At 36.5% G+C, this 25,907-nt stretch overlaps 1 protein-coding gene across 1 annotated transcript in view; it reads right to left on the bottom strand.

Annotated features, from left to right (window-relative positions):
* BCAS4 (breast carcinoma amplified sequence 4) overlaps nt 1-14,424 on the bottom strand; it is a 36,185-nt gene extending 21,761 nt beyond the window's left edge. The window contains exons 1-3 of the mRNA XM_015818130.1: nt 14,200-14,424; nt 5,038-5,109; nt 1,281-1,382 (exon numbers count right to left, since the gene is read on the bottom strand). Coding sequence (XP_015673616.1) covers nt 1,281-1,382; nt 5,038-5,109; nt 14,200-14,424 — 399 coding nt within the window. The remainder of the gene's footprint in view (nt 1-1,280; nt 1,383-5,037; nt 5,110-14,199) is intronic.
* Nucleotides 14,425-25,907: the final 11,483 nt, after the last annotated feature.

Below are 25,907 nucleotides of genomic sequence, written 5' to 3'. Positions count from 1 at the left end.
AGTAACTTTTAAAAAAAAGAATAATCCATGATGTAAACTATAGTTTGTGCTATTCTTATTTTCTCAAGGTAGTTATATCCTAAATATGATTTTTTTTTTTTTAAAAAAAGAGAGAAATCCACATTTATGAAGGATAGACTTTGCGTCATTTCCCCTTGTTAGCAACTAATAGCTTTCAGGTCTAAACAGATTCACTTAGTATACTAGATAAATATAACAGAGGAAGTTAGGAAAGTAATTTTTTAAAGTATTTTTTTTATAAAATATATCATTATTTCCTTCTCTCTGAAAACAAAATATAAAACCATAGTGAAGAATTATATTCTTATGACCTTTGCAACATTCTCATGATCATGTGATCAAAATTAAGACGCCTGGGAACTGATTCACATTTATGACTGTTGCTAGGTCCCAAGGTCATGTGATCACTTTTTCCAATCTTTTGACAAGCAGTCAATGGGAAAGCCAGATTCACTTAACAACTGGGATACTAACTTATTAACTGCAGTGATTCACTTACCAACTGTGGCAAGAAACATTGTAAAATGGGGCAAAACTTACTTAACAAATGTCTCACTTAACAACAAAAATTGTGGGCTCAGTTGTGGTCATAAGTCAAGAATTACCTGTATGGGAATTACAGTGACTGTCTAAGAGTAGAATAGAAACAAATACTATATTAGTACTTATGAGAAAAAGTTCAAGAGAAATTCATACATTGATGTGCCTTAAACGTATAGAAAGAATAAACAAGGAATTAATTATAAAACAAATATATGAAGAGTGAATAACTGACAGAATGTGGGACACTGAGAAAGTCCCATTGAATTGAGCTAGGATCCTAAAAAAGGAAGATGTGAGAATATTAAAAGGCATAAGATAAGTAGTACAATGTGGTGGAACCAAAAATGGTTTACAAGGGTAGAAAGGTACAAAGAGATACAATAAGTACTGAAATTGGAGTTAGCCACATTTCCCTTTTTTCATCCATACATAATTTCTTTGTCTTCTTATTTCTCAATCCATGTCTGTGGAATGTTGTATAGCGTGGTGCAGTTTTATTTATCCAAAATTGGTATGAATGGTATATGTTACATTATTTACATTTGTTTTTAGTGAATTCTAATTTAAAAAAATTGATCCACCATTTTTTTTACCAGTTTTTTGATAACGGTATGATGATTCTTAATGGTAAGAATCTTTTTAAATACTTCAATCGAACTATACCTGCTTGAAAGCCCAGATTTCTGGTCCAACCTTGCATAATGTAAGCAACACACCTCTAGTTTATCCACTTTTGTGTAGACATTGTTCATTTCTGAAACCTTGGCCTTAATAAGTGGAATCATCTCTTCCAAGAGAATGGATGTATCACTCCTAATCTGCATGAGAAAAAAAAGTATCAGAAAGCAATAAATACAAAAACATATTCAGTACACTGTAATAATACAAGTATATCATTGCATGTACTATATAGCGCCAAACATTGTCCTTTAGAAAATTCAGGATAGATGAACACATCAGTAGATTCCTTCCTAGGAATTATATGTTCTGTAGTTATCTTCAGTTATGCCACACTGACAGTGTGTTCTTTTACCAGCTACTATATAAGCTTATACTATATAAGCAACAGAATGTTTCATATTTTAACTTAAGGTTGCAAGAATTATATACATTTCTCCACCCACAGCTGATTCCTAGCAGGTTTTCTTTACATCTGCTGATTCATTGGTGGTGCTGTTCTGTTATTTTGTGTGCAGCATGTTATGACAAAAACAATTCTTTGATATCTATTCTGGTTTTGTTATCCACCCTCTTCTGCCTATCACTAATTAGCTGACAAGCATCCTGCAACTATAAAACTGGAGCAGGACTGGGGTGGGTCTGGCTCCCGGATTCTGGCTACATCTTCTTTCTGTGCTCTTCCTCTACACTCTGTTCTGTTGTTATCCTAGTTGAATAAAGCTTAAAAAACCAGATTGAAATCACAAAGGATGTTCAGAAGCAATGCTTCTACTTTGGATTTTTCTTTTTTTCTTTTTTTTTCAGGACAACACAGGTCAGCTTCCAGATCGCTCTGTTCTCTGGGAGTGAGTGGTGGGAAGAGTTGTACCCATCATTTACTGTTTTGCTTTTCCAGACTTGCATTAAATTCAGCAATAGGCAGAGTTAGGATACCTACAGCATTGCCAGCTGAGCAATATATGCTACAGTACTGTGTGCACAATTCTGAGAGACAGTGGCACAGCACAGGTGGCTCTAGTTCTTTAGAAGACAACAACAGAATAACAGCAAACAAGGGTTGATAGAGACTCATAGAACATAGAGTAATAGGGCTGAAAGGGACTTTGGTGATCTTCTAATCCAACCCCTCTGCTCAAGTAGGAGACCCTACATCATTCCTGACAAATGACTGTGTACGGAATGGTAGGGTGGGGTAGGATAGGGAAGAGTAGGGTGGGGTAGGGGAATGGAAGTAAAGTAAAGTAAAGTAAAGTGAAGTGAAGTGAAGTGAAGTGAAGTAAAGATATATATCTCCTGTAGAAGTATGAAGGGAAACCCTACAATACAGAGGAACAGCCATTCTCCTCTGACAATAAAAACAAATAATTGGAGCAGGAAAGTAATGCCCCCTTTTTTGGGCAGTGAGGAGCAATATGTACAGACAACAAATAACAGTTCGTATGTTTTGGAAACATGCCATCAAAAACTGTAAAGTAAAATAGCACAACACAATTATTATTTGGGTACAGCAGAATCAATAGCAAAAGCTAATTGTTGTAAATGTGGTAAGCAAGATAAATGCAAGTTTTACCTTGATGTGTATAACTTTCTTCATGGCTGAACAAAGATTTGAAGGGGCCTGAAGATAAAGTTCAAGAACTACTTCCTATCCACAGTGTACATCATCTTACTATAAACGGTAAGGCATCTTTTAGGTAAAGCCCAATTTTTGGTGACTTCATAGAGATGTCAATATTGAGTTTTGGTCAACAATATGGAAATTATTTGCCATTGTCTTCTCTCAGATGCTAAATCAATGTCTCAATCCAGCTTAACTATCAGCTATGCTTAGTTTTCCCTCTCCTAAATAAATCTTTATACACTTTGTAAGGAAAGAAATGTGTAGCAAATACTTTTCTTTTTTATGCACACCTTTGCTGAAATAGGACCTTTAAAAAAAACACACAGGTAAGTCCTTGTGGAAATCCCCTTGGGGCCACATTAAAGATTAAACTACATGCAACATGTGGACTTGCTACAGTTCCTTGTGGGAAATTGCAATCTTTTCTTAGACCTATGCAAAAGAAAATGCAGCAGCCAACAGATGGTTTCCAAACTCAATTCTTCTGTAATTGCTCTGCAAACCACCCAGAATAACCTAGGTGAAATGGGTGGTGTAGAAATGTAATAAATAATAAAAAGTAAACTACTACAATGCAGAGCTGTTGTGGGGAAAATAGGAGGCAAGAATAGTAGATATGTTTGCTTCCTTGAGTTGACCAAAACTGGCTTTCCTTTGTCTACTAAGTTTTCTAATTAGGATCAAACAAAGAATTAGTTGATTCTCTTTTGCTGTAAGAGGTTAAAGTATTCTGGGAAATTTGAATATTTGAATCTATCAAAGTGATTTTTTTATTGTTAACTAGTCAAAAAATCTCATTAGAACAAACTATCTTATTCAAAAAACTTACTACAAGCCAAGTCTCAAAGACATTGTTCCTGCAGAGAAGACTCATCAGGAAATCACATTATTTTTGAGTTCTAAGCTTTTAGTACTTATTTTTCTTATTGTATTTCACGCTCTTGTGTTTAACCATTATTATTGTAATATACTACAATATATCGAACTGCAGACTATAAAAATTTTAAAACCAATAAAAACACAATAAAAAATAATTGCCTGTTTCTTGGATACAAGAGACAGCAAAGAAAACAATGACAACAAAGCTGCAAGGCGAGACACTAACAAAGATAATTCTACCATTATCTATGCAGAAATATGTGTCCTTGAAAGCAACAGAGACAATTCCCAGGAAAGTAACCTTAAATATTTTGTTGGTTGCAACTGGAGCAGAGAAATCTGAAATGGTAGAATCTGAATACCTATGAAAACAACCTACATATACTTAGGAAAGGTAAGTTTCCCTTTGACAATGCACTACATACTTGATAAATATATGTTTTTTGGAAGGTCTTTTAAGCATTGTTTTCTAAAGCTGATGTGCATCATACTTATTATGAATTGGAATACAATGATTAAAAAGGGTCCCCACAAATCATTGCAATGCAAAGCACTGATTAAAGAGGCTGCAAAGAACAACCAGATATGCTGTATTTGAACTGATGATATGAATAGGACTGTATCAATACCTTCATTTTAAATCACCAATTGCAAGCTATTGTAGTCAGTTTTCATGACACAAGATCAGTGGGCCTCTTGGGAATTTGTTTTTTTGGTCCTAAAGTAAAAAGTCCACAATCACTTTCCAAGATGACCTTTGGACAGCTATCAACTTCATGGCATTAGCTTTTCTTCTCCACTAAAAAATAAGAGGGGAAATCTTGGGTTGAGTGTGCAAATTTTTCTCTCTAGAACTAATACGGGGAATCTTTCATATAGTATTCAAACAGCCACAAGGAGACATCTGTGAGCAGAGCTCATTATGTCTATGCATGCAGGTAAGAATGGTGCACATAAAATTTACAAGCAAAGAGCACTTGTCTAGGCCTGCAAGTATTTGTGCACCATGGTGCCACCTTGTGGCTTAACCATCACTGTTCTCAGTAATAAAAACCATTTCAGAGAAGGTTGTTATCAAGATGGCTGCCTCAGGAAGAATGTGAGCATGTGTATGTGTGTGCGCACGCTGGAGTGTGAGAGAGAGAAGAGAGAAAGTCCTGTAGCTCCCTCTTCCCACACAGCTCACTGCAGCTGAGCTGCTGTTTCTAAATCACTCTCAAGATGGCCTCCAGAGGAGATAACATAAAGAGGAAGTATTTATATTCTCCAAGGTCTTCAGAAGCTGAACATACCATATCAGTCATACCACAGAATTCATCCAGCCTTATTAACATCTCTTCTATACATCCTTCTACTTCTTTCATCTGAAAATAAAGAGATAATCTAATGTTATTGCCTCTGCAAAATGAGAGAACCCTCTGAACATCCTAAAGTTCAATGACTTGACTTACTTAACATTAAATGCTGACAGTTGAAAATATTTTTTCTACTTCTCATTAGATTATATGCACCAATATACAAAATGCAATTTATTTTTAAAAAGGCCATGCTTGCCAAACTTAGTTCTCCATGTTTTCTCTTGAAGACAAGCATGAAAAATTTTCTTGTTTGGATCCTTTCCAATATCATAGCAACCTACTATCCTTGCAGAAAGCATTTTGTTGGTGAAAGCCCATTTAAGCTCCACATCTAAAAATCTGTTTGAAACAAGTTCCCCAATTTACAATGTTTATTAGAACTTGAATAAATGGTCCTTGAGAGAATCTGAAATAAATACATGGTTAAATTTTTAACAATTGTCCTTTTTCTCATAATACCATTTCAAAGAAACATGTAACACCATCTACAGTAAAACCACATAATTTTCCAATTACTTCATGTTTTAGAAAGGAAAGTGACAGAAAAAGCTAACTGCTGCAAATTTCAAACTTCTTCTTTCCTTCGGCCTAGCAGAAATTTGGGGTGTTTATAGAACAGCAATATTTTTTTAAATCTGATGGTGAGAATTCTGCTTGAGATGTAATAGAATCTATTATCTTATGATGATTTTCTGCAATCTGGTGCCTTTCAGTTTTGGATCAGGTTGAGAAAGATTATTCAAAATTATTGTTGATGCATGATTAAAAGATGAAAATACTAAGTATCTGAAGTGAATTAAAATAGATACTCCTAGTATAACTAGGTACTCCATTAAAATTGTCTTTTTTAAAACAAACAGTGCCTTTAAAACAGTTTGTGTACTTTAAGCTTAATACCAAGTGTGGTATCATCCATTATGGCTTATGTGCAAGTCAGATCACTATCATTTATCCAACAAACCATGTTTTAGAAAATCTTGGTTAGAATTATGTGTGAAATAATCATGACATTCCTGATTTTTGTGCCATCACCACTATTTGTTCTGAAAACGTTTTCTTCCCCTACTTTATCACTTCAGATAATCCTTGAATTATGACTGGAAGCAAGCCTGGCATTGTGATCATAAGAAGTACCAGTCATTAAGTGGGTCATCCTCTGACTGACCTGATTTTATGACATTTTTTTGCAGCAATCATTAAGGGAATTTGCTGTCATTAACCGAATGCCAAGGGCATCAAGTGAACCCATTATCTACAAGGGATGTTGTCAGAAACTGGAAATACATGCCAACTTGTGGCAAAAAAAATCATATGTCATGGTTATGTGACAGTGGGACATTGCAAACAGCCATATATATGGGCTGGTTACCAAGCACCCCCAAAATAAAATGTGACTTCGGGGTGGCTGTGGGATGGCTGTCAGAACTTCAAATTTTGTTTTTTGATCCATCATAACTTCAAACAGTCACTAAGTCACCGTAAGGTAAGTCAATGACTATCTCTATTATACCATTTCTACTCTATTAAAAGTTATGATTCCAAAATTAAACATTACTTGTGCTTTCTTCTGTATTTCAGTTCATATCCATTTTTACATATACCGGTATATATATAAATTTCTGTAAAGTTCAACACCACCTTTAAAAGACTTCAGTAATCCCCCATTATCAGAGTTATATTTAACTTTTTAGGTCACAGACTATCACTTGAAGTCGTCTCTTCTAATATTTCAAGGAACAGGCCTTACATAAACATTACATCATATTCTCCTTATTTCCTCTGGTGGCCTTTCCACAAACAAGCAGGATGTTAAGGATCACTTTACTTATGACAATTATTCACCCACACCCATTGCCTTTTGATAGCCCTGCAATCACCAAGCTATTATATTGTGCATATACTGCATATAATTTAGAAAATGAACATGATAACAAATAGCATAAATATACCTTAAGTTCTTGTCAATAACATCTTTGCAAAAGTCTGTGACGTTTAAATAAACTCCTTTTAGAATTTAAATTATGAGCCTGTGAAGTATTGAAACAAATCTATGATATAGCTCAATATCTATTATTAGTCAAGAATTGTCTTTTGATACTTCTGTATTGGTTCAAGGACATATATAAAGATGTGAGCAGAGTATTTTCAACAATTCATCTTGTTTATTTGAAAAACAAATTTAAATTGATACTCCCACTGAGATTTCAGATAGACAGTGGGTTAAATTTACAGAATATACTACATATATTTATTTGAGCATTATCTCTATTAATCTTTGAAGAAACACAACCAACAGTAGAGCTTCTGAATGGCAGGGTAGGAGAAAATGGATTGAAAGACTACTTCTTCAGGGCAGGCCCTTAAATTCTGCAGTGTTTTTCTAAAATCAGGCAGAAGCAGAAATTAAATTATGTTTCCAGGTAGCCCAATATGGTGCTATAATATCTGGCAATGCCATTCTGATAGATAAGATCACTCTAAAATATGTTCAGAAATGTTATGAATTAAGTGTTCCTAAGTCAGATTTCATTTTTGACTCCATGGGATTTCAATCATCATTTTCTTCTATTAAAATGAAAATAATTATTGCCATGCCACTGTGAGAAACTGATTTACACCAAACAACAAAAATTAAAGGCAGAAATTATTGTTCATTGTTAATGACACCATCAAGCAAATGATCCATATTATGTAATTTCTGTCATTTGTAAATGATGTACCATTTGGAATTCAAAACTGACATGGTATCACCTGTCCTCCTTGTCTCCAGTGTGACATGAATTCAGATAGTTACTGTGGCAGGCACAAATTTATTCAAATTACAGTTTTATTGATTATATTTATCAATAAAGTTTGTTATGTTGATAAACAACTGGAAGGAAAAAAACTCATTTTTTTCAAGAAGGAATTAAGAACAGAAGAGTTCCATATCCCTTCAGAAAATTATTATTCTCACTCAGATACTATTTAACCACATCCAATGCTCCAACACTGGAAGTTTTTAAGAAGAGACTGGACAGCCATTTGTCCGAAATGGTAAAGGGTTTCCTACCTGAGCAGGGGGTTGGACTAGATGACCTCCAAGGTCCCTTCTAACTTTATTATTATTATTATTATTATTATTATTATTATTATTAGTAGTAGTAGTAGTAGTAGTAGTAGTAGTAGTAGTAGTAGTATCACTAGAGGTTTTCAAAAACAGACTGGACAGTCATTTGACTGGGATAATATAAAGTCTCCTGCCTTGAGCAGGGGTTGGACTAGAAGACCTCTGAGGTCCCTTCCAGCCCTATGATTCTATGTTTTATATTCGATATTCTAACTAAGAAGATCACTAAAAATCCCATTTACTTTGCTATTCGTGTTAATATAGTAGAACTTCACTCTAAAAATCTACAAAAATTTCATTGTTACTTATATTCACAATATTTCCTAACAATATTCTTTCTCTGACTTAAGTGTTAATTTTTGCACAATTTACATATTTTTAATAATTTATCTTGTTTTTGTTCTTTAACAAAAAAATTCCCAGTACAGACTTCTTCTATACACATTTCTTCAGAGTATTTTTTGACTGCTTCCTGCTATTTGTATACCACTTTCAATAATATACTGTACCTTCTTTTCATATACAGGTTTTCTGCTTATTTTTGCTGAAAAACAAACACTGATATTATGAAGTCTGGCAGAAGCAGAACACACAAATTCTCCAAAACCCACAGCAAAATTATTTTGTACCCCTAATTGAAATAATCATTTTGAGCTCACTCATCATCAGTAAAATAAACAGGAAATAAACTTTGTTCCTAAAGCTTTATATGTTCACTTTTCTTTCACTTGGTTAAGCAATACTGCATATGGTAAGCCTTGACTGGAAACCACCAGGAATTCCCAAGATTGTAGATTAGAAGTGAAGGTGAGAAGTGACACAATCTTGAACAACCAACAAGTCATTACCAGAAAACAAGCCCAATAAATCTCATACACATAATTTGCAATACTATTTGTATTTAAAAGTAGCCTCACAAACATGTTCATTTAACCCAATTACTAGGAAAGAATCCTATGTAAAGATGGTTTACTTCAGCATAAATGTGGCCAAGTTCATGTAGTTAATTATAGAATATCTAAACCAATCCCAGCTAGTTAAGCTTGTGCCATCTTGTATTTTGCTTTGAATGGGGCATGATGAGTGCTAACAGACATGTTCAAAACAATTATGCTAGTTTGTTTTTATTAGCTGAGGCATGGAAGTTTAGTAGCCATTATTCCACAATCATAAACAAGCATGATAAACGTAAAGAGTATCAGTCATCACGCAGCAGTAATAGCATGGACTCTTAGCAAAACTATACCTGACATTTTCTTCCCTTGGGCTAATCAGAGCACATAAAACACTATTGATGCTATTATAAAAACAAAGTAGGAGAAAACTGACATTCTAATCTAGGTATTTATCTTGCTCTTAACAGTCTTGAGGGAGATAATTTCTTGAATCTAAACATGCACACATACACATTTAAACATCTGAATAAGTCTCTTCATGAGGAGTCAGTTGAAATTCACTGAATTTATTCTGGAAAAAATATTATTTATTAAGTACCAAATAATAAGTCTGCTCTTTAAATCAAGTGACAGGGACAAAATGGAGATAGAGGCAAAGTGTACAATAACCTCATTCAGTTACTCTGCTCAGTTCAGCCTTCTCACCCCAAGTCAAACTGTTTACATCTACTATGGTTGTGTCAGACTGAAGACGACTTTGATTTAACTAGCAGCATGCAATTTCTACTCCAAGGACTGCTTTGGGCTTTGTGAAATATGACAACCATCACACTTCCCAAAATGGATGGGTCATGACCAGGGGAGCCAAATTGAGGCTTTGGATTTTTTTTTTTTTAAGATTAAGGTTCCTGCAAATAAGGTACCTATTTACCACTTAAAATTAATATATTTATTAGATTATTTTTATCCCACCTTTATTATTTTATAAATAACTTAGGCTGGTGAACATATCTAATACTCTCTCCTCCTATTTTTCCCACAATAACAACCCTGTGAGATGGGTTGAGCTGAGAAAGAATGACTGGCCCAAAGTCACCCAGTCGGCTTTCATACCTAAAGTGGGACTAGAATTCTCAATCTCCTTAAACGAATGATTCTGCCATCACTCATTTACCTGAATCTACATTTCATAGTAATTCAACCTGTTGGGATTAGACTGTTGGAGAGCAATGATTTATTTGCCCAGACCTCACTTGGCAACACAGGGGAAAACTATATTTAAAATATCAACAATGTCAGAATTCAGGTATTAAATGTTTAACAGTATAACTTCTCTCTATTCTTCCTCATGTCATTTGTTTTGATTAACCCTCATATATATTATGCATAGAGACATACAACAACTCTTATGGCAAAAGTACTGTTTTCATTTCATCAATGTGTGTCTATTATTTTTCCTCACAAACTTTTCTTTTTATTAACATTATTACTTTAAACACTATATAAAGGCCTTTTAAAATGCACTTCAATCTGAGTTAAATTCAATTAAATATTATATACATTTGATTTTGATTATTTGCCATCAAGTCGGTGTCAGCTGTTAGTGAAGACACAGTTTTCTCCATGACAATCTGTGCCTAACCTGTTTTTTCAGGTCTTCCAACTGTGCGCTCACTAACAGCTGACACCGACTTGATGGCAAATAATCAAAGTCAAATGTATATAATATTTAATTGAATTTAACTCAGATTGAATTGCATTTTAAAAGACCTTTATATACCCGTAGTATTGCTATGCAACTGAGTTCATCGGCTTTGCTACTGGTTGTCCTCTTCTCTTTCCTTCCAATTATATAAATTATAATGTGTGTGTGTGTGTGTGGGTGTGTATGTATATATAATTACATACTTCCAGATTTCAAGAAATGTGTTAAATCTTTGTTTATAAGAATTGCAAATTGTAGCAAATTACAAAACTATTACTTTACAATTTTTAAAACTGGAAAATTCACATATATTTGCTTATATTTGTTCTATACACGCACACGCGCACACACACACACAAACAAAATTATTTACCAAATTACTCTCAATAATCAAATTTCAGCACTGTGCATCTGATTCATACAAATCTTAACAATCTATTCAACCCTCCCGATGAGAGATCTGCCAAAGTTGCACTCATTCTGCACTCTTTGTCTCTTTGCAATGTTTACAAAATATTTTTTGATTTATTCAACAGTAATCTTAATATAGCCAGCCAGTTTGGTGTAGTGGTTAAGGCACCAGGCTAGAAACCAGGAGACAGTGAGTTCTAATGTCACAAAGCCAACCAGGTGACATTGAGCCAGTCATTCTCTCTCAGCCCTAGAAAGAAAGGAAATGGCAAGTTGCCACAAAGAAGGAGTCAAGCTATTCTCCAAAGCACCTGAGGGCAGGACAAGAAGCAACTGATGGAAACTAACCAAGGAGAGAAGCAACCTAGAACTAATTAACTCTATTTTTATTTTATTTCTTGTATTAAACAAGAAAAAAAGTTATGATTGATCCATTAGTGGGAGAAAGTGGCAAGAAGGTGACAAGCAACAGGGAGAAAGCAGAACTACTTAACTTTCTTTTGCATCCATCCTTACACAAAGGGAAAAAACAGTCCAACCTATCAAAAATAGTACTGTAAAAACAGATTAGAAACACAAGTTAAGATAGGCAAGACGTGTTGACACCATTTTATAATGCCTTGGTAAGGCCACACTTGGAATGCTGCATCCAGTTTTGGTCACCACAATGTAAAAAAGATGTTGAGACTCTAGAAAGAGTACAGAGAAGAGCAACAAAGATGATTAGGGGACTGGAGGTTAAAACATATAAACAACGGTTGCTGGAATCGGGTATGTCTAGTTTAATGAGGAGAAGGACTAGGGGTGACATGATAGTAGCGTTCCAGTATCTCGGGGTTGCCACAAAGAAGAAGGTGTCAAGCTATTCTCCAAAGCACCTGAAGGCAGGACAAGAAGCAATGGATGGAAACTAATGAAGGAAAGAAGCAACCTAGAACGAAGAAGAAATTTCCTGATAGTTAGAACAATTAATCTGTGGAACAATTCGCCTCCAGAAGTTGTGAATGCTCCAACACTGGTTAAGAAGAGACTGGACAGCCCTTTTTCTGAAATGGTATTAAGGTTTCCTGCCTAAACAGGGATTGGACTAGAACAGCGGTTCTCAACCTATGGGTCGCGACCCCATTTGGGGTCGATCGACCATTTCACGGGGGTCGCCAAGCAAGGCTGTCCGCCATTTTTTTTCCCCTTACCTCCCTTGGGCTGGGCCAGCTGGTGGTCGGCCTGCTCCGTCTCTGCCACTTGCCAGCTACGCCTCGGCCGGCGCAGGGGGAGGAACCACGCATGTGTGGCGCTCCCGGGCAGGGAAAGTCCTCGACTTACGACTGGCTGGGTAGTCCTCGACTTACGATCAGTTTAGTCCTCGACTTACGACCAGTTTAGTCCTCGACCTACGACCAGTTTAGTCCTCGACTTACGACCGGTTGGGGGTCGCGGCATTAAAAAGGTTGAGAACCACTGGACTAGAAGATCTCCATGGTCCATTCCTATTTCTATTATGTCACTTTCAAAAATGTTGCCAAGAAAACTGCATGGGTTACTCCAGGCAGTCAACACTGACTCTAAGACAGTAACATAAAAAAAGTTGTGCTTTGTTCAAAAAAGAGCACTTCCGATATACTGCAATGCAACTATGTGCCCTGAAAATTCTTAACTAGGCTGAAATGCTTGAAAACATTTTTATTTGTGTGTGTGAGGTAAGAACTATAATTCAAGTACAGTACTTTATTAATGGGCCTGCTCATTACTTTGGGTATTAAGTTGTTAAATCAATTATTCTCTTACATGGCACTCTTCTAATTTTTTTTAAAAAATGTATAAAACAGGATGCTAACAATGCAAAATTTGCAATTCACATTATCCATAAATGCAGCCAATTGAAAATACTTTTGGATGCTAATAGTACAATAATCACAGCTCAAATATTCCAAAAATCAGCCAATTAAAAATAAATTTAACATAAACTGAACAGCCTTTTAAAAAAAACAGCTTGAAAAAAAAGTTTTTAATTCCTTATCTAAAACTGGGCAGAACTTGAACATGGAAAAATGGCCTATTCCTTGTGTCAATTGTGGTTAACAGCCAAATGAACCCATACAGACACAAATGATGCTCAATAATTTAACTCTTTAGATACTAATATCAATGTTTTAAATGGGTTTGAACATTAAGTGCAATATAGATATAGCCTAACTTCCAGGGAATGGGTCAATTCCATCTTAAAATTACATTTCCCAATTAAATATTTACAGACCAACCAGTGGCCTCACAATACTGATGAGACCTTTGTCCTTGTCTTCCCTTGGTGACTTTCTCCATTTTATTTAAATATTGAACTGTAGCAAAAATAGAAGAGAAACTGACTCCAAAGACTGCAAACAGCTTAAGAAAAAAAAAAGTGTGCAAGCAATTCCAGCTAAATGATTCCCAAGGATATGGTGGATCAAACACTAGTGAAAGATGCAGGAAGACCAACAAGGTTATATTCTCACCCCACAATTAATCACTTTTAAAAAAACTGGATCATTTAAATTGTTATACAGGGATGCCACAATTGCACTGTGGAATAACTGCTTCCAAAGGTTAGGTGATCCCTTAACAAAATAAAGAAAAAGCAGAGGGCACGCTCATAAGGAGGCAAACCCTCAGACCAGCACGGATCTAAATGACGCTAGCGCTCAGCTGCCTCCATACGACCCATTAACCCATGTTAGTCAAGGAACTCGGTGTCGTGGATTTGAACCATCTACGGCACCAAGAATTAGGCACACGGGCTAAGTTCGGACAATACACTAAACTAAAACGCGGTAGGCTAATCTGGGGTTCGGTGGGTCGTGGGAATACAGGCGCCCTTCCCAAGCATCTCCTTCCCTTCCCGAGCATCACCCCGAGGTGCATAAAGCCCTAGGATGCTTAAGGGGACCCCCTTGCAACGCTTCGTTCCACTAGGCGACCCCAGCAGCCTCACACCGTACCTCCTTCCCGGCCTCAAGGGGCAGACAGTAAGCGAGCGGCCGAGCTCCGCCGGCCTCCCTCTCCTCCACCGCCGCCTTCCTCCGCGGCTCTCCGTCCTCGGCGGCGTCTGCGATCAGTTCCGCCGCCCAGCCGTCGACTGCGGGGAAGGTGGAGAAGGAGGAGGCGGGCGGCGAGGGGCAGCCGCGGGAGGCTGCAGCTCCCCCTTCGGCGGCCGCCTGGCTCATGGCAGCCGCGCGCCTTCTCTAGGACCGGAGCCTGGGCACAGCCGGCAGCCGCCTGGCGCCTCTCCCGCTCTTGCTGGCGCAGCTTTGCAGTGACGGCGGCCGGCTTTGAAGCGGCTCCTCCGGGCGCCTGGCTTTCCGCGGACGGAGTCGGGGCTCCCCCTAGCGAGCAGGGACCAGGATTGCGATTTTGGGAAGTATGGGTCCGCACAGGTTGCCCAGGGGGGTTACTCGGCTGAATTTTCACCCGAGCCGCCTTTGAGTAAATAATAGTGTCAGCTTTCTTTCTTTTTTTCTTTTTTTCAAATCCTTTTTCTTTCTCCTGTTGCTGAATGGTTTTGCTTTAATAATTTTGACTATTCTCTTAAAATTGGAATTGCTTTGGGCTATTCTAATGGGAAAGACTTCGAAGAAGTTTTAAAACTTTTCAACACTTTTTGCCATAAAACTGAAGTAAATGCTAGAAACCAGCAAAAAAAAAAAACACCATTAAAAATTGTAGTCACATGATTGCAGGACACTGCAAACACCCATAAAGGTGAGCCGGTTGCCAAATGCCCAAAGTGTGATTACCTGAGTGTAGTGTATGTGTTTGTGTGTTTCTCATACAGTAATTGCAAAAGTGGGTTGTAACTAGATTTTGGGGAGGTCCATTGTAACTTTGAAATGGTCATTAAGCAACCAATTGTAAGTTGAGGACTACCTATATGACCAGACTATAAGCATTCAATAAAAAGGTTGGCCTCCATCTCCATAATTTTAATTTAAATAGGGTTATTTAAATAAATGAAATCGGAAAGTAATCCTGGAAATGACATTTTTTGTTTCTTGCACTTACTGTACATCCCCACATCATCACTGTCAATTACTGCCTAGACAAAGTTCTTAAAATTATCATAAATTAACCCCTATGTTTCCTCTTTAATGAGACCCTGGTATTTTTTCCACTTCTTCATTTGAATCAAATGTTCGCTAGTTGTTTTAATCATTCAGTCATGTCTCATTCTTGGCGACTTTATAGGCTTTGTAGTCTTGTGATTTTGGCTTTAATGATGTATCTGCTTTTATATGATTCAGCATCTCTATGTTGGTTGCTCTGGCTATCCATGGTTTACACAATAATTTATGCCAGCACCACAGTTCAAAGGCGTCAATTCTTCTTTGATCAGCTATCCTTAGTGTCCAGCTCTCACACCTGTACATCATTATACAGATGACTATTTCTCTAACTAGTCTGCTTTTTGTATTTACATCAATATCTCTGCTTTTCCAGATCTTATTCATATTAACCATTGCAGTGTGACCTAAGAACAATTAATCAGTGGAACAACCTGCCACCAGAAATGATGTTTCTGGAAGTTTTTAAGAAGAGACTGGCCAACCATTTGTCTGAAATGGTATAGGGCTTCCTGTCTGAGCAGGGGGTTGGATTAGAAGACCTCCAGGGTCCCTTCCAACTCTATTATTATTATTATTGTTGTTGTTTTTATTATTATTATTATTATTATTATTATTATTATTATTATTATTATTATTATTATTATTATTATTATTATTATTATTATTATTATTATTATTATTATTATTATTATTATTATTATATCCTGCATTTGATTTCAGGAGTAGAACTGAACAATTTCAGGAGTGAACAATTTTTTATTTAAGGAAGATAAATTCTCAAACTAACTCAATTTCATCCTTGTTGATTTATAAACATCTCATGTCCATCTGCAGCCGTTGTCATTACCTTTGTTTTCTTGATGTTAAGACTCAATCCTACTTTTTTCATTTTTTCCAGGTCTTCCTTATTTTCAGCCAATAGTGTTATATCATCTGCATAACTCAAATGGTAGAGAAACATGCTCATTTGCAATGCCAGCAGTCTTTACTTGTGATAGCTGAAGCAAAACAATGAGAGTTACACAATTATTTGTGCCCAACAAGTTATTGGACATACTCTCTCCTGTATCTTTACAACTACACATACCGTACATATTTTATTCAAGCAATTACTCTTTCCATCACTAGATGGCAACTCTGTCACCATTTTTATGACAAGGAAAACTGTTCTAGCATCAGATTTATCCAGTGCAGACTGTTTAATACTTTACAAACAAGTGCAGCATTATTAAATGCAATTTAGATGCACGGTTTTTCTAAAGAAAAGAAAAAAGAAAAAAAGATGGTCTCAATCACTTTTTCTTTTTTTACTGAAGGAATACAAAATTAACTACTAGTTGTTGGCCATTCATAGGTGTCTGCTTAAGATGCCGTCATGGGCTTAAAAATACAAAATTTATTTGCAGCTGCTCTATATGGAATATGGAAACCACATAAGTCATAGGGCAACAATGTTCACTAGCCCCAAGTTCACATGGTTGGCTAGAAAGACTTTTTAATGCAGGGGATGTAACTGCTGTCTAGATTTAGATAGAAACTAACCTAGAATTAAAGAGAAATTTCCTAACAGTGAGAACCATCAACCAGTCCAATGGTTTGCTTTCAGAAGTTGTGGGTGCCTCATCACTGGAGGCTTTCAAGAAGAGACTGGTCAGCCATTTGTCTGAAATGGTATAGGGCAGGGGTGTCAAACTGCCAGCCCGCAGGCCGGTTTCATCATACCGGAGCCGCGCCCACCCCATTGCCGGCAATGGCAAAAAAGCTCCGATACGTTGCGCGACGTCACGTGACGTCACGAGTTTGACATGTCTGGTATAGGGTCTCCTGCTTATGCAGTGGGTTGGACTCCAAGGCCCCCTCCAGCTTCTTTATTCTGTTCTGTTCGGTTTCTGTTTCCAGCATCAGTTCGGGAATGTCGCGTTCCTTCCTTCAAGCTGAGGGAGGATGGGAAACATCGAAAAATAATTCTGTCTTAAAACATTACATTTTTAAATCATTTCCTGCGAGCTTTTGGGGAGGTAGCCATTTTCTTCTTTTACAGCCAAACATTTACTCTTATAGAACATAGAACATAGTATAATAGAGTTGGAAGGGACCTTGGAGGTCTTTTAGTTCAATCCCTTGTTCTATAGCATTTTGGATAAATGGTTGTCCAATTCCGTTTTGAAAGCTTCCAGTGATGGAGCACCCACAACTTCTGAAGGGAAGCTGTTCGAATGGTTATTCCATTTAGAATAAGTAAAATGTCAAAGTAAAACCTTTATTTTGTCATGGTCCTTCGTTTGGCGCCGCTGAGTTGTGTCTATTTTCTAGTGATTGTATTTCCACTATCTCACCTGTCATTAGTGTTAGTTCATCATAGTCTTCCATCCAAGTATCAACCAGGTCTACACCTACTTCGCTTCTGAGCCCAAACAATATATTCTGTCATCATCATTGCCACACTCTTTCCCATTATCCTTCCCACACACATACCTTGCAATGCTTCTAGGTTTAAGGAATGGTGATTTAAGAAGACACCCAGACTACTAAAATGAAGTCTGTTTAGAAAATTTAGGGGGAAGATTGGTGCAAGTGGCACTTCTAATGGTTCCTAGGATCCATTTTCACTAATCACTTGCAAATAAATTCCTTCTTTTTTCCTACTAGTAGGCATATTATTTGTTTTGCTAATGGGAAGAATCTATCTAATCTGTCAGAGAATAAAATAAAGGTTAACTCTCATTTCAAAGCCCTTTAAAACCATCACCAGCTGGACAGGACAGCAGAATAATATTGTTATTCTCTCTTTTTTCCTACACATCTTTTTGCATTCACTGAATACAAAAATGGAAAAAAGTTTCTATATAAATGCAATGGTGTTCAATAAATCTGAAATATTTCTTTGTTGAAAACAATATATATTATAAGGAAGGAATGCAAACTTTATTTAATGGAGGTTAAAATACGTTATTATTTCTGGTAATCTGTAATGGACGTTCTGTGACAAAAGATGCTGTTTCATGGATTCGTTTAGAGATAAAAGGGGATATTTAATGAAGATATCATTGGTTATAAATTAAGAGGGGCTGAAGAGTTACAAAAAATGTTTAAACTTGTGATAAAGGTCTCCTTTGCACCTTTTTCTACTCTTCTTTCAGTTTGCATTAGATGTGCCTACTACAATTAAAATCCTTAATAAAATTATAAATATAATGATGCACTCTATTTTTATTTTATTTCTTGTATTAAACAAGAAAAAAAATTATGATTGATCCATTAGTGGGAGAAAGTGACAAGAAGGTGACAAGCAATAGGGAGAAAGCAGAACTATTTAACTTTCTTTTGCAGGGAAAAAGGGAAAAAACAGCCCAACCTATCAAAAATAGTACTGTAAAAACAGATTAGAAACACAAGTTAAGATAGGCAAGACGTGTTGATACCATTTTATGTCTTGGTAAGGCCACACTTGGAATGCTGCATCCAGTTTTGGTCACCACGATGTAAAAAAGATGTTGAGACTCTAGAAAGAGTACAGAGAAGAGCAACAAAGATGATTAGGGGACTGGAGGCTAAAACATATAAAGAATCGGGTATGTCTAGTTTAATGAGGAGAAGGACTAGGGGTGACATGATAGTAGTGTTCCAATATCTCAGGGGTTGCCACAAAGAAGAAGGTGTCAAGCTATTCTCCAAAGCACCTGAAGGCAGGACAAGAAGCAATGGATGGAAACTAATGAAGGAAAGAAGCAACCTAGAACGAAGAAGAAATTTCCTGACACTTAGAACAATTAATCAGTGGAACAACCTCCTTCCAGAAGTTGTGAATGTTCCAACCCTGGAGGTTTTTAAGAGAGACTGGACAGCCATTTGTCTGAAATGGTATAGGGTTTCCTGCCTGAGCAGGGGGTTGGACTAGATGACCTCCAAGGTCCCTTCCAACTCTATTATTATTATTATTATTATTATTATTATTATTATTATTATTATTATTATTATTATTATTATTATTATTATTATTATTATTATTATTATTATTATTATTCGCACAGTCAGCCAGATGTTCAGACTGGATTTGGCATTTTGTCTTAGTCCTTACCAAGGACCTGGGATAGGCAGATATGGATGTTTGATGTTATTACAGATATCGTCGCAGGATGGAAACAGTTCCTAGTAAGGCCTTTTGCAATTGACTAATGGCGAATTTGTCAATGCCAATGGTGTTCAAGTGGTGCTCCAGTTGTTTTGGGATTGCACCCAAGGCGCCTATTACTACTACTACTACTACTACTACTACTACTATTATTACATTATTATAAATGATTATAAAAGACAAAAGCATTTTTTAAAAACGAGGCAAAACAAATAGATAAAAAGATGGTTTAAAAAGGGTATTCTGGTAGATCCCCTCTTTTCCCTCCTCCCTCCGTTAAGCAATTCTTGTTATATTTTTTTTGCATGTTTCTTGAATTCAAATCTGTCATGTTGGCATATATGATTAGATCTTTCTTACTATAATTCTATTATTCTGAAGGAAATATGTATGTTATTCAGTAACACTGCATGTACTGGAAATTTGAAACTGGTGCAAATTGTAAAGGAATGTGATTTCTGCTTGCATTTTTATTCTGTATCCTTGTAACTCCTGCTCCTATTTCACATTGTCGGGTTTTCAGTTTGACAATTTCCTCCTCTTTTTGCTCATCTCCACTTTGTACCCTCCCTTTTCAATGCCTGAAGAATTTTCAGTGTAAATACAATGAACAGGAGAGTTCAGATTACAGAAAATGGCTTGGGTACAAAAAGACAGCTCAAGAATTGAGGAATGGTGCAGTGTAGGTAAAAGCCAGCCTATAAAAAAAAATAAGCGGTGAGTGCAAGGTACACACCCATGGTTACACAAGAGATACCTGCAAGTATTTGTCCAACAGAACCTGTTCTAGACTTTAATCACAGAACACATAAACACAAAGCAGTTTCTATATGGTTTTAGGCATCCAAGGTAACAGTATTGGTGTAGCTTTAGTTATACAATTGTTTTGACCCAGTTAATACTAGGCAGTCTAGAGTAGCCTCAGTGCTGTGCCTTTAGTCAAAGCTCTGAAAACTTTCTTATTCAAAGATCAAATGCGTGCATCAACCCACAAAAGCTTTTAAGTGATCTGAGTAATAAACTCAGGGAGATACTCCAAAAAAAGAGGAAAACAAACAAACCAAAAATCAGTGCTAGAGGGGGAAAGTTTATATTTGAATGTATTTCATTTATATCTGAATGGAATTACAAATGAATTTAATTTTGAGTGCTTCTTCATCATCTGAAATGTATCATATCCCCACAACTCAGATCTTCTTCTTCGTGCCCCTCCAGTGTTATCTTATATACCATGCAAAATCTTGTAAGAGATTTGATTTGCAATTTCCTCTTCTCAAGCTTTTCAAAGGGGTTCAATATGTACTTTATGCCACAAAGTACACCGGTAATGGTGAATTTTTTGGGGGGAGGGGGGCTTGGCCTGTCAAAAATTCAGAAAATACCTAACTTGATTCTGTTGGCCTGTCAAACACACACACACACACACACAAGCACACACACACATCTCCTACAAAAGGGGAACATTTATTTATCTCCCTCTTCTAGGCCATCCTGAAGAATGGCACTTAGCGACAGCATCCAGGCTGGTCCTCTGGTAGGGCCCTGCCCAACTTCAGTCCTAGGGCCACTGCATATGCCCAATGGCATGATTACCCCCATGAATGGCCCAGCACTCCCCAGGATCTGCTGCATGCCACTTACCTTCTTTTTTTTCCTCAGGCCCCTGTGGCCTGTGGGTCGCACTGAGGTTGTGGGTCGCACAAGGCCTTCATTCTTGACGTGGCTTCGGAGAATGCTCTTCTGCAGACTCTGAAATCCTCACAAAAGCAGGCCCCATTCTCATGCAATTTTCAAAGGCTCTGGCGGCTGCATGAGGGCGCAGTCCTCTTGCATAACTTTCAAAGGATCCAGAGGCCTCATGGAAGCACACCCCATTCTCACACGGCCTCCAAAAATTGCACAAGGAAATGGCATACTTTCGAGAATAGGTGTTGAATACTGGTGTGTTACTCAAAACACTGTGGCATGTCATTTTTGACATGTATGTCATTGGTTCGCCCTCACTAACTTATACTGACGTTAGTCAGGCTGTCAATGCTTATCTGTATTTTTGTTTTAAACAAACGATATTTCTCATTAAAAAAAGAGAAAAGAATGGGATATTGGCATACTGAAAAACAAAACGCCTTATTTTTATTTACAGTATCTCTGGACTTCAGAAGAACGTCATAGTTAGATATTTTGGCAGTGGTCACAGTCAGCATGTCATCTATGCCTTCTTTATGGTGTTAGATACCATGACCTATACTGGACACTGTCAAGTTAACATTCAGCAGTAGCAGGAAAGAAAAATTGCTGATAAAGCTGCCAAACCTTCATCCTACTGAAGGACCTTAGAGCATCTTGTCCCCGAAACCCATTTGATCTCAGCTTTCTCCAATCTCATATACTTTTCCGTTCCCACTTTTAGAATGCAACTTAAGCTACCTTTTCATAAGTGATTTCATCCCATATTCATGAATAGAATTTAAATTTAAAATTGTGTGGACTAATTGGATTTGTGGATCACAGCCGTGGACTTACTAGGCAATCACTTCTCATTTGTAAGAATGGCATCTTGCATCTGCACACAGACCAAAGCCTTTTGTACTTATAAATTGATAAATGGAGCCTAAATGAATTATATTTCACCATGTTGACAGTGCAACTACTCTACACCTACTCTGTGACTTAAGTAAGATTTTTCTAATTATAGTTATAATTATATTACAAAGCAGTATACTGTTTATGCAAAATTGGGACCTAAACTGTTATTTTCAACACTATTTCTAGTATTTCAATTTTTCATTCCACTCTACATCAGTTGAAATTAACTTGTTTTAACTCATCTTAATCTTAACAATAATAATCTTAATTATGTTGGAGACAAGTGTCAGTAATTTAAATAACGGAAGTGCGTTTTTCAGCTGACATACTTCATTATTTAAACAACGGGATTGCTGGGGTTAGAGCTATATGGTGCTTTGGAATATCCACTCTCCTAATGATACTTGGAAGCATGCACTAGTATAGGACTTGCAAAACTTTAAAGCAGCTGCAATTTTTTCTGGGATTGTGCTGGAGAATGAATCTGAAGTGTTTCAGTGGACCTACTAAATATGGTAGAACAGCTCAAAAAGAATTTCAAAGGAAAGTTAAGTCTTCAGGAATCTTAATCTTAAGGGGGTCATTGGTGCTCTGTGAGCTTGGTGGTTTTCTTGTAGATGTTTCATTACCAAACAAGTAAACAACAGCCCACTCAAGGAACCACCAAGACCACCCCCACAAATAGCGATAGGGCAAACCGCTACTGTAGTATATAAACTGAGAGCAAACTCTATTTCCTTTTAGCACTGATGATGTCACTTAGTTTGGCAATGAAATATCTGCAAGAAAACCACCAAGCTCTACAGAGCATCAAGAACCCGAGAGTTCAACCTTGAGCTACAGATAACCTCTTCCATTCATGGGGGTTCAAGTTGTGTGGCGGTGCGTTCTCTGTCATTGCACAATCCTCTCTAGCCTTGTGGAATTTCAGGGCTTGCTCCTAGAGACCTCCCTCTTTAAAAAGCAAGAATCTTGTCAAATAAATATACCTTGGAGGATCAGGAAGTGATGTTTCAAAGATCTACAGCCTACATAACAAACCATTCTTTCAAGCTTCAAATTAGCAATAGTCATAATTTTTATTACCAAGTTTCTAAAAAATATGACTAGCATATGATTAGTGCCGACTGATTTTTGTAAAATCAAAGTTCATTTAGCCATATATATCATACATTAAAGTGGTAAGAAAAATACTGACATTTGAGATTTTATACATGTTCATGTAAAAATTATGTTGCATAAAGTTTGTAATTAGAAAATATGTAAGTCGGAACATTACATGACAAAATCCTACACAACACACTTATGGAAGAACAAAGATTTCACAGTTTAGCTTGACTTCATCTGGAGCTGAAAAAGCAACTCCAAAAAAGTGTATCATTGTAGCCACGTTTTGCTTTTGTTCAGATAAGGTGCACTTAAGAGGCTAATCTGATTCCAAACAACAAGGGAAGAGGCTTAAAATTTTCATCTTTCTTAAAGGATTAAAAGATCTAAAGAGTTTTGATTCTCTGATGAAACAATACAGTTATTCACTCATACGTATAATAGAGAAGCTTTAATAAAAAGCCGAATGTGATGCATATATAAAATATCTAGGAGAAAACCAGGGCGCTTTTCAGACCAAATATCTTACCCTTTTTGGGATGTGTGTGTGTGTGTGTGTGTTAAAAGTTGCATGCAGGTCAACCCCCTAGGTATCTCTCTCTCTAGTCCAATGTTCTGCATCTTTAAGATGTGTGGACTTCAACTCCCAGAATTCCCCAGCCAGTTTTAAGTCCACCTATCTTAAAGTTGCCGAGCTTGAAAAACTGCCCCTTCTGCTTCTCCCCAAGATGCTAACTGATAAAAAGTTTAGAGGTAGTATGTAGAAGTCTATGTCAGTTATTGTATACTGAAGCTCAGTACTACGACTGAGATCTTTCTCTATAGTTATACATCTCAAGCTAATACGTACTATATTATGTTTAAACAGCTTGATTTTTTGAAGATTCAGTAAGAACACGGTAGTCATGAATCTCGCTATAGTTCTGTCATCCTGGCAACTGCATTACATTGTAATAATATATGATGCAGTCTGTCATTTTAGTAGCAAGAAGCACTAGCCTCTCTCCCTCTATAGAGTTCAAAGATTTTGCCAAACTCAAAAAAGAGCTCTGGTTTTCTTAGACATGATGCTGCTTCAAAAACAAGGATGTTTTTACAGGTACACACACAAACACATGTGTGTGCATATTTATATACAATATATATTTATAACATACACATTCCTCTGATAATACAAGCTACCTGATTGAGGCTACAATCTTAAGGAATGGAAATTAAGCACAGTACATAATAAACATTTCTTTAACGCTGTAATTGTAAATACAATAGATGCAAAATGATAAAACATAATCAGAATGTTTACAGAAATGTCAAAAAACCAGAATCAAGGAGTTAAGCAACACAGAAACCAATATATTTCTACAATAAATTAACATCCAGTTCTTTCACTAAAGGTTTGGATTCCATGCTTCCATGACAGTTAAAAGTTTAACATCTACAATATAATTTCATCAAGCTAATTCACAGTAGTACCGAACATACACACAGTAATTTCTATTGTGGAATAATTTTTCCTGCAATTCTGGATTGTTCCTCAATCACAACTACATAAAGAAAAAAGATATAAAGGTTAAATATAAAATTTCCTTTGCTTAGAGCTTTATATTTAAAAAAAGCCTTTTGTCAAAGGGAAAGAAGTTCAAATTATATTTCCCATGTTCCTGATTATACACTTTGCCTTCTTTAAAGATCTCTTCCACTGTAGAAGATACTTCTAATCGTTAAAAACAAGTCTATATATAAGATACCTGATTGCCAAATCTATCCTTAGAACTTGCATTTGGAATTAAAAACACCACAAAAAGCATTCACATTATAGATATAATAAAAAACCCCAGACTCAACTTCTTGGCTTGGTAGCCTTCTGGGCAAATGGTTCTGTAATGGACCTGCTCTTCTGTTAAGGAAGTTATTTGCTCATCTGGGCTGTACTGGTAGTGCTCCAAGCAGCAATGAGCATTCTCAAAATTCTCTTAATTCCATTGAATGACCTAAATTATGTTAGGCTAGGTTAATTCTAGTTCTGAATATTAAAAAACAGGTAGGGATGGGGAGCAAGATAAAAAGAATGGGTCTTGCAGCTGCTCAAAGACACCAGGTCCTGATACCACATTCTGCAACAACCACTGAAGTCAACAGAAAATCCCGTTGCTTTTAGTGGAGTTGGGTTATACTGCAATATTTTTGATCATATCATTTTTCAATGAATGGGTAGATAATTATAAGTGATAGTCCTAAGGCAGGGGTCTTCAAACTTGGCCCTTTTGTGACTTGTGGACTTCAACTCTCAGAATTCCTCAGCCACACACGATGGATGAGGAATTCTGAGAGTTGAAGTCCACAAGTCATAAAAGGGCCAAGTTTGAAGACTCCTGACCTAAGGGAACAATTTAACTGGCTTTCAGTAAGTTGCCTTATCCAGTGGAAATTTATTCCTCCAGCACAAGGAATAAACCACAATACAAAGATTCATAAATTAAAAACAATAACAATAGTTATACCTCCCAACTAACCATTCCATTAGTAAATCCAAAGTATAGTTGTGTGAATAGTTGCATTAAGATTTATGAAAACCGAAATTATTAGGGTTCCTGCCTGGGCAGGGGGTTGGACTCGATGACCTCCAAGGTCCCTTCCAACTTTATTATTATTATTATTATTATTATTAAATATGCTATGATAAATCATTGTGTAACTTTTCAATTAATACATATTGGGACACTGGTTAAAATGGTGGTATCTCATATTTAATTACTTTTAT

This window comes from Protobothrops mucrosquamatus, unplaced genomic scaffold (assembly GCF_001527695.2).
Source record: "Protobothrops mucrosquamatus isolate PMUCROS unplaced genomic scaffold, P.Mucros_1.0 scaffold682, whole genome shotgun sequence".
Lineage (NCBI taxonomy): Eukaryota > Metazoa > Chordata > Lepidosauria > Squamata > Viperidae > Protobothrops > Protobothrops mucrosquamatus.
The sequence above is the reverse complement of the archived record's forward strand: the minus strand, read 5'-3'. Positions and strand labels throughout refer to the sequence as shown.